This window comes from Physeter macrocephalus, chromosome 19, assembly GCF_002837175.3.
Source record: "Physeter macrocephalus isolate SW-GA chromosome 19, ASM283717v5, whole genome shotgun sequence".
Classification (NCBI taxonomy): domain Eukaryota; kingdom Metazoa; phylum Chordata; class Mammalia; order Artiodactyla; family Physeteridae; genus Physeter; species Physeter macrocephalus.
In genome coordinates, this window is record NC_041232.1 from 44553994 (window position 1) to 44563830 (window position 9837).

The 9837-nt window shown below is 41.2% G+C and overlaps 1 protein-coding gene across 5 annotated transcripts in view; it reads right to left on the reverse strand.

The window, feature by feature from the left end:
* Positions 1-9837, reverse strand: part of B4GALT6 (beta-1,4-galactosyltransferase 6) — a 68055-nt gene that overhangs the window by 36438 nt on the left and 21780 nt on the right. For all 5 annotated transcript variants that reach the window (XM_007130543.4, XM_007130542.4, XM_055080496.1 and 2 more), the window contains one exon: positions 3223-3336. In XM_007130543.4, the coding sequence (XP_007130605.2) occupies positions 3223-3336 (114 nt within the window). The remainder of the gene's footprint in view (positions 1-3222; positions 3337-9837) is intronic.

A 9837-nucleotide genomic window follows, 5' to 3' on the forward strand; every position in this document is an offset into this window, starting at 1 on the left:
TGGTTTTCACCTAAGTAGATCATCTTCTTACACAGACTCTCCTTGACTATTATTTGGGGAGGTACGGTATTCAATTATTTTGTGTGATATGACAATAAGATTTTTATACTTAGGTATTTTATTATGCTGTTCTCTTTCATCAATGGGAAACAATTCTGTTAATTAAAAACAAATTAAGGATGCGTAGCTAAGTAAAAAAATGCCTCAACTCCACACATTTCTCCTAGGTTTCTCACTCCCTTGATCACCGTAAAATCTGGCTCCATCATTCAAAGAAATGAGGAAAAGGAAAGGGAACAGCAAATTAACGTCTACCAAGCTTCAAGCACCGTGCTTCTCTTTATCCTCACAACACTGTGAAGTGGGCATATAATCCCAGATTTCACAGATAGGCAAACTGAGGCTCTACTTCGCAGTGGTCACAGGACTAGTGAGGGGGCTCTCCGGGACGGCTCGTGCCAGGCCCCTTCCTAAGGAGTTATCTGTATGTGGGAGTATTTCCTCCTGAACCATCCCATCGGGCTGGCCACAGCTCACTGGACAAGGGATTGGTGCTGGACCCAAAGCCAGCAGAGCCATGAGGAGGAGGCCTTCTGTGAAAAGGCAGCTGGCCAAATGGGTGTGATCCCCTCTTGCAGAAAAATGCGGAACCGATGGAAGCAGAGAGAAGGAGGGGGAGCACCAAGACAGCCAGCGAAAGGCAGTGAGGAGCAGCCCGGACGCACTCTTTCAAGCACGTGACAGGAGCGGTTAGGAGTTCCAGGGCTGGGGCAGAGGAGGGCAAGCAGGAAGGCCTGGCAGGCAGATGCTCTGAAACAGACTCTAATTAGTACCCAGAAAGCGCTAATGAAGAAAATGGCAACTAAACCAAGAACAGAAAGATTTCCTAAAACTATAAGTCCTTGAATATGCAAATTATGAAAATGAAATTACTGTAATCAATATTGCAACAGAACATGACAGCCAGTGGTTTCAGTACTACGCAGACAAAAACATTCATTTTTAGAAAGCCAAGGCTGCAATGACAAAGTAATGACAAATACATAGCCACAAAAACCATAGCTTCAGGGCTTCCCTGGTGGCGCAGTGGTTGAGGGTCCGCCTGCCGATGCAGGGGACACGGGTTCGTGCCCGGGTCCGGGAAGATCCCACGTGCCGCGGAGCGGCTGGGCCCGTGAGCCGTGGCCGCCGAGCCTGCGCGTCCGGAGCCTGTGCTCCGCAACGGGAGAGGCCACAGCAGTGAGAGGCCCAAGTACCACAAAACAAAACAAAACAAAACAAAAAAAACACCATAGCTTCATTCTCTATTACGGGACAGCAAGGAGATAACAATATTAGAATCAGCTGATAATTTTTTTTAAATACTCAGGCCCTGCATCCAATTAATAAAATCAGAAACTTAGGGGTTGGGTCCAAGAATTATGAAAGCTATGGTGCAGCCAAGATCAATTCTAGATCAGTGGGTCTGTGGCCCAAGGATCACCAGTATCAGCATGACCTGGGAACTTGTCAGAAATGAAAATTCTCAGACCCCACTCCACATCTACTGACTCTGAAACTCTGAAGGTGGGTCCAGCAATGTGTGTTTTATAAGGCTGTCCAGTGATTCCGATGTACCCTAAAGCGTGAGAACCATGGCCTTAGATGATAATAAAAGGTGAATCATACTTTTTATTACCGATATATCTATCAACAACATACTGAAAGAATCCTACAAACATGACAGGCAAAGACTAACTTCCTCAATAAAGAAAAGTTACATAAAGACATAAAAAACACACCTTAGATACTGAGGACATTAAGATACGTGGATAAATAAGCAATTCAAAATAACATTTATTTGAATTTTAATTACATAAAAATCAAGACACTAACTTATATGTACACAGTATGCTTAAAATCAGAGACACAAACAATAAAAAACTGCAAAATAACAGCCGTGTGGCTTCTGAGTGATTATAGAGGTTTTTTTAAATGATAATGTATTATCTTCATAATTTTGAAAAAAATATGTTTAAAATACAGTATCTTGATCCCTACCTCATATTATACACAAAAATTCAAAACAAAATTGTAAGATTATTGGAAGGAAATAAAAGAGTATTTGTATGGCTTTCGGGTAATAAGGAAAGCTTTCTTAAGACCAAAACAAGCAAAAACCTTAAATAATATGATTGATACACTTAAAAACATAATTTTAAACATCTATAAAAGACTCCATAAACAAAATGAAAAGACAAGCCAATTGCAACACATATAGCAGACAATAGGTCACTGCTGGAATATATATAAAGAACTCCCACTGATCAATACAAAAATCTAATTAACCAATAACAGTAACTGAGTCACAGGAGAGAAGACTCAAAACTACTCACAAACACAGGAAAAGTCACTCAAACCCACCAGTAATGAAGAAAGTAAGAATTGAAACAAGATACCTTTTTTGATTTGTCATAATAGCAAAAAGTATTTTATCTATAAGAATAGCAAAATTTTTGAAGTCCATCAATATCTAAGTGGTGCATTCATGCTTTGCCCCTGGGGATATAAACTGGTACCGCTGGTGTGGAGTGCAACCACGCCAGCCTACCTAGCAATTCCACTTTTAGGCATGAACCCTCAAGCACACATGCACAGGGAAATCTGTATGATGTTGTTCCTTACAGCACTGCTTTGTGGTAGCAAAATAGTGGAAGCAACCTAAATTTCCATCAGCAGAGAAAAAGGTATATGAAATGTGGTACATTTATTCAATTATTCAAAGATACACTATAGAACAGTTAAGGGAAGTAAACTGATCTCTATGTATCAGCATGGACAGTTCTCAAAAAATAATTAAGAAAGCAAGTTACAGAATGAAATGTAATTTTCAAATCATTTATATAATTTCTTAAAACCTTTGAAACGTTCTAATTTCCTATCTATGTAAAAGATAATGTTAAAATCATTTTAAGGATAATTTTAAGAATACACGTCAAACTCACAATAGAGGTGAGGTTACTTCTGGGTAAGGCATAAGCTTTTTCTTTAGCTTTTCAATCCTCCTCCTCCCCCTCCCAAAAAATTGCTTTGCACCCCTCTCAAAAAAAAGTCAAATAACATGTTACGTGATATGACTATGAGCACCCCCAATAATGGCCTGAGGGTGGTGTGCTCAAACCATGCGATTTTATTTTATTATAATACAAGCAAACAGTTAAGTCAAAAGTAGATGAAACTTACGCATGTAAGGCAGTTTTTCTGGGCAGGGGAGGTATGGCGAATATGTGAAGTTTCCCGGAAGATACGTTGTTGCTTGAACAAGATAATCACTTGAATTACTGCCTTCAGGATAATCTGAGAGAGAGAGAGAAAAGTTACAACCAAAAAATTGTCTTTTGCTTTGCTCCTAGTATGAAATGTGTCACCGTCACTGTGTAAAAACTACAATCTGCAATCTGCAGCAGTACTTAAAAGCAATTATCTATAAAGAACTAGAGAAAAGCAAAACACAGCTGCCGTGACTACTCTCCCATTCACCCTTCTCCGCTGCCAGACGGGACCTCACATCATGGTTTCCCTGGGGGAACCTGGGACCAGTTTGGGGGACAGCAAGGCCTGATCCGTGTGTACACACAGAGCAGGCCCATTTGCGACTGTAAGAAAACAGGTACTCCCGCCCTTCCCCCAGCTGAGCCACTTCGAAAGAGGGAGTGACGAAGTGAGAGAGTGGCATGGACACATATACACCACCAAACGTAGAATAGATAGCTAGTGGGAAGCAGCCGCATAGCACGGGGAGATCAGCTCGGTGCTTTGTGTCCACCTAGAGGGGTGGGATAGGGAGGGTGGGAGGGAGATGTAAGAGGGAGGGGATATGGGGATATATGTATACCTATAGCTGATTCACTTTGTTATAAAGCAGAAACTAACACACCATTGTAAAGCAATTATACTCCAATAAAGATGTTAAAAAAAAAAAAAAAAAGAGGGAGTGAAAGTGCACCCGGGGATCCTCTCCAGTATCAAACAGCCCAGGATGTTCTGAACAGCCACACAGCCACAGCACACTGCTTCCACATCCACAGAGCAGAGGGTGGGAGTAATGTTTTCTCACCACCTCACACTTGAGAAACTGCGATTTACCCACTCAACTGACTTTTGTAATACAGCCCATTTAAAACCCTTAAATTAGTCATTCCCAACCCGTGGGCTGCAGTTTCTAGAGAGCCCCGGAGCTGTTATTACATTAGGTCCATTATCTTTAGAGTCAGCAAATTATGGAACACCGAGGGTACGGTTTAGAGCACCAAAGTCAAGTGCTGAGTTCAAATCCTGCCCCAACATGCACTAGCTTTGTGGTACAAAGCAAGAGAACAAAGTTTCTCATCTGTGCCTACCTCATGCTGTCGTTTTCAGATTTCAGAAAGATAAGTGTACAAAGTGCTCAGAACAATCCCTAGCCCATATGCATATTCAGGAACTTCAGCTATGAGTGACTGCTTTAGAAATGAGCCCCTGACTCAACCTGGAACAGTCAGAGCCTTGGGAATTTTAAACTTGGAACCAAGGAGCTCACATTTCAGTCCCTTTCTGGAACAAAGTTCTGAGATGCAAATCTGGAAATCATGACCTGCCAGCTTCCTGCTATGTAAGAGGAAGCTGGTCTGAGAGAATGAGACCAACATGTGGTGAGTAAGAGATGAGAAATGGAAACCGCTGATTAAACTACTGTCTGTCTTCTGGATCACAAACCCTGTACCCACAGGAAATGAAGTTCTAGCAGACACTTTAGGAAAATGTGAAGGCTTTCAGCCTTCAGTAATCTGCTGATAAGAGAGGTATTCCTAGCAGAACTGGCCTGCATGCAGAGTTAGAAAAGGGGAGAACGGGCATATGACTTAAAAGAGAGGCCTGTCAGCCAGAGACCAGCAAGCAAAAGGCTGAAGGTCAAAATCACAGCCTTACTGAACTGTAAAAGCTAAACCCTCTCACTGTAGAATCCTGGAGATTGAATATGAAGCATGTGAGAAGAGTCAAAGAAAATTAAACACCTCCCGTCCATGGCCTGGCCTAACATAAATATTCACTCATCATCAAAATACAGTAGATGACAGGAATTCCCTAGCAGTCCAGTGATTAGGTCTCCACACTTTCACTGCCAAGGGCCTGGGTTCAGTCCCTGGTAGGGGAACTAAGATCCTGCAAGCCACATGGTGTGACAAATAAATAAATAAATAATAAAGTAAACTGAAGAAATTCTTTAAAAAAAAATATATACAGTAGATGGGGATGCAGCCTGGGAGCCAGGATGGCATTTTGGAGCAAAGAGACACACCCCACCTTCAGGTCCACCTTCTGGAAGGGGCCTTGCAGAGCGGAACCCCTTATGAATAAGTGGAAACACCTTACGAATTTGGAAAGGCTTCAGTAAGGCTTTAAGGTAAGTGTGTTACCAGAAAACCCCAACGTGATAAATAGGGACCAATGATGGTACAATGGCTAAGGCCTATTCCACCAGGAAGTGAGAAAGCCCCAGTAACAGAATCCTCCCCAATGCCTTTCTCCAGAGGAGCCCTGGAAAGCATTTGATAAGAAAAATCCTCTAAGACAAAGAAGGGGGAGAGATTCAGTGGACATTAGCTGTTTTGTATGCCAAGACACACAGGGACGGACTAACACCACGGAAACCCCTCTAGGAGCCCACTATCTCACCCATAGATATCTGAAAGATTTAAAGATACTAAACATAAAATAAGTGTAAGGAAGTCCAATAAAGTTCTGGTTCTTTTTTTAAAATCCCTTTAAAAATATATATCTAGATATATATCATATTTCAAGTTATAGGAAAAAAAAAAGTTCTGCTTTTATGGGGACTCCCACTATGTTAGCCAAGCATCTACTCTACACAATGCATTTGTAGGAGCTGAAAACAGAAGATAGATAAGCTTGTCCCAGGGAGTGCACTGCCTTTATGTGTTCCAAAGGCAGTGTGTGTGCTCATTTTCATATAATCCTGAAGAAGATAAACATTAACACTCACTCATTACTAATTTCTTAATGTCACGTAGTTAAATTTAAATTAGGGTATTTTCTTACTGTAAATAATTTATTAATTCTTGTCATTAAAGCGTGGGCCCCTTCTCTTAGCCACACACTATGACTCTATAAATCCACACCTAACTCACAGAGATTTTAAGCTCTCCAGACATTTCTGCAACACAAACTGTTAACAGCAGCTCCCTTTGGGGAGTCTCATGGCAACAGGAGGGCTGGAGGACTGTTTCACTTTTTATTCTCATGCTAAAATGATTGAATTTTTTTTTTTTACAAAAGAACCCATGGATCACTTTCATCAGTTTTCAAAGAATAAAAAACAAACAAACAAAAAAAAACAACTTAAAGACATGCAGTATCAGTATATTCATGTCCTTTAAATACAAAGTTTTGGAGCTAAACATGTTATTCTTGGCTACATCATTTCAAATGATCATAAGGATCTCAACTTATTGCCAGACTAATAAAAACATCTGTATCCCTTAAGTACTGTGTCCAGTGGTAGTTACATCATCCCAAAGTATTATGTATATAAGGCTATCCACCCCCTTGCCATTAGTCTATAAACCTCTTTTAATTGAAATCAAATTGCCTTTGATTTCTAGCACCTAATAAAGGACCTACAACATAGTAGAAACTTACTGCAAATAAACACTTCACAACTGATAATATAGCCAACAATGATTTAAACTTTTGGAGACTCTGATGTAATAAACCCACAAAATCGTTATTCCTACAAAAGTGGTGAGGCCCATGGAGTATAACCCACTGCTTTCAAAATCAGGAGTTTTAAAAGGTGATGCATGACAGATGCACTGAAGGCTGATCCACCACAACTGCTACAAAATGTAGACATTATTTCATCTAATGAATGGATGAAAACAGTCAGACCTGGCCCCTGCCTTCTTCCTTCCAGAGCCACACCAGACGAAAAGGAAACACAGAATGAAAACTGCTGGACAAGTCCCCTCTTCAGCTCTCACTGGACCTTAGGAGAACAGGACCAAATGAGACCTCTCCAGGGCTTTGGTTTCCCTGCAAAAGGCGGCTTAAAGCAGGTAATAGAAACTCAATGAGCATTCCAGTCTATTTACTGCTAGCCTGTCGTGTCAGTCTGGCGATGTCTGAGGGCCTCCGACCATGCATCCACCAAATGAGGAAGTGTGCCGGGTTATTTCTAACAAACCTACCAGCTCTAACACTGTGTGACCCTTGTCATCTGTTTTGATAACTGCTCACTGAATACATTTAGTTTTCTTAATTTGACTGACTCCATGGGCTACAAGGCAAGGCACCATTTGATTATAAAAGAACATGGTTTCTTTACAAAAATTTTACATACATCTCTTTACACTTGGTGCTTCAGAACGTTCAGGCACAGGGTTAAAAACTTCTTTTTGGAATCAAATGTACTTAGAAATATCACAATTTGCCACTAAGCGTTAAATAGTATGTTTTTTGCAAACTATTTTCATTGGCATATAACACTGTATTAGTTTAAGGTGTACATAATGATTTGATACATGTATATATTGTGAAATGATTACCACAAGGCTAATTAACATCCATCACTTCACATGGTTACAGTATTTTTTCTTGTGATGAGAATTTTTAAGATCTAATCTAAGTGATAGTTTTCTTTTTTTTCTGGCCATGCCGAGTGGCATCTGGGATCCTAGTTCCCCGACAAGGGATCGAATCCATGCCCCCTGTACTGGAAGTACAGAGTCTCAACCACTGGACCACCAGGCAAGTCCAGGTGATAAATTTTAAATGAGTCAATACATGTTCATCAACTCTCCCTTGGAGCTCAATTAGCTCTTTGTAAACCTTAGTGTCCATTATCTCCTTTTTGGCAGACTTCATCTGTACAAGTCTGTGCAGAAATAAATCACTGCATTACAAGTAGCTATTTACATTTCCATCTCTCTCAGAAACCTAGAGATCTTCATGTAAAGGGAGGATTTTTTTTTTCTTTTGGTAGGAATCCTTTATTTTTGAATAGTACTATTTGCCTGTTACAATGAATGCTAAATGCCAGATCTTCATTTTATTCTAATAATTCTATGAAACAGAGTAGATGAAAAAGCTGGGCATAAAGAGCTTGCTGAATCTTTTAAATATACAATAGCTAGTTGGTATAAGAACAAGTACTAGATCCAGAGTCTTCTGATCCCTAAACCAGAGAACATCAGAAGTCTGAAAGACAAGTTCTAGTCCTGGCTGACTAGTTACTAGCTGTGCAGCCGTGGGTCAATCACTTCGTCTGGGCCCTTAGTTTTCCCAGCTGTATAATAATGGGGTTGAAGTTGGTGATCTCTAATGGTCCTTCTAGTTCTAAAGTTCCAAGATTATTTTCCCTAAAAAAGGTAATGTGGGCTTCCCTGGTGGCGCAGTGGTTGCGCGTCCGCCTGCCGATGCAGGGGAACCGGGTTCGCGCCCCGGTCTGGGAGGATCCCACATGCCGCGGAGCGGCTGGGCCCGTGAGCCATGGCCGCTGAGCCTGCGCGTCCGGAGCCTGTGCTCCGCAACGGGAGAGGCCACAACAGAGGGAGGCCCGCATACCACAAAAAAAAAAAAAAAAAAGGTAATGTGACAACGTGGAAGAAAGACTATGCTGTTTAAAGGCACAGTTTCAGGAGGATGTTTTTCTTCATCTTGTATCTCTAATATCTAGCTAAGTATACCTACACTAACTACTCAAGATAAATGAACACGGCAGAACCTCACAGTTGCCTATTCAAACTCCATTTTCCCTTTCTTCCTCGGTAACAGAACCCCAATTTCATTCAGGGCAGCAGGGAGCCCAGCTCAAAGACTATCATTCCCAGGTGCCCTTACAACTAAGTTCTGGCTAGTGAGACGTAAGCGGAACTACTACATGGGACTTCCGGGAAGGGTCCTTACAAAGGGGGCACTCTATTTCTTCTTCTTCCTTCCCTTCCATTGCTCCTTCTAATGACCCAAGGGCAAACATAGAGACTGGAGACCCACAGCCATCTTAGCCTGTGAAGCTACATGACAGAGCAGAAGTGGGAAAGCGTGTGAAGACTTTCTCCACAATAGAAACAGTCCTCCATCCAGACTTCTTTTGTACAAGAAGCCTCATGGGTTTAAACCACTGCAAGCAGGTTTCTCTTACAACCAAACCTAATTCCTAACTGATACAATAACTGACGGTCTCCTGAGAAGAGTTGCACCATCAGTAAAGGAACCATGTGAAAAATTCCCAAAGGTTCATAAAAAGCAAACTTTCATCAAAGGATGCACTGGTTGTTCAGTCTTCACTGAAACTATGACTTGGTGAGGGGAAGAGAGGATTTCCTTTTTTTCAGCTGTGGGATGCTGCAGTGGGGTTGAGGGCGGGGTTGTCTTGCCCAAGTAACCAGTTCTCCTAATGAAAAATGCAACATTCACGCATATAACTTATTCATACTCCAGGAAAAGAACCTGATTAGGCACAGATTTTATTAGCACTCACTTATACAAATACAGTAACTTAAAGATGCTTAATACTTCAGCTGAATGAACTTTTAGTGAATACCTTCACATCAACTTATTCAACCAGGACAAGTCCTAGCGAAGCTTTTAAAATGTTTAAACTTCTCCTAAAATTGACCTACTGTTCAGAAGACCAATTAATGCAGAAGACCAGTTCATGAGACTTTTACCGTACTATTAAAATATCAGCTCAGATGAGACAGTCTTTCTAAAGGAAATTTCTTTAAAGTTAAAAGGAAGAAGAGGGGGCTTCCCTGGTGGCACAGTGGTTGAGAGTCCGCCTGCCGATGCAGGCGACAC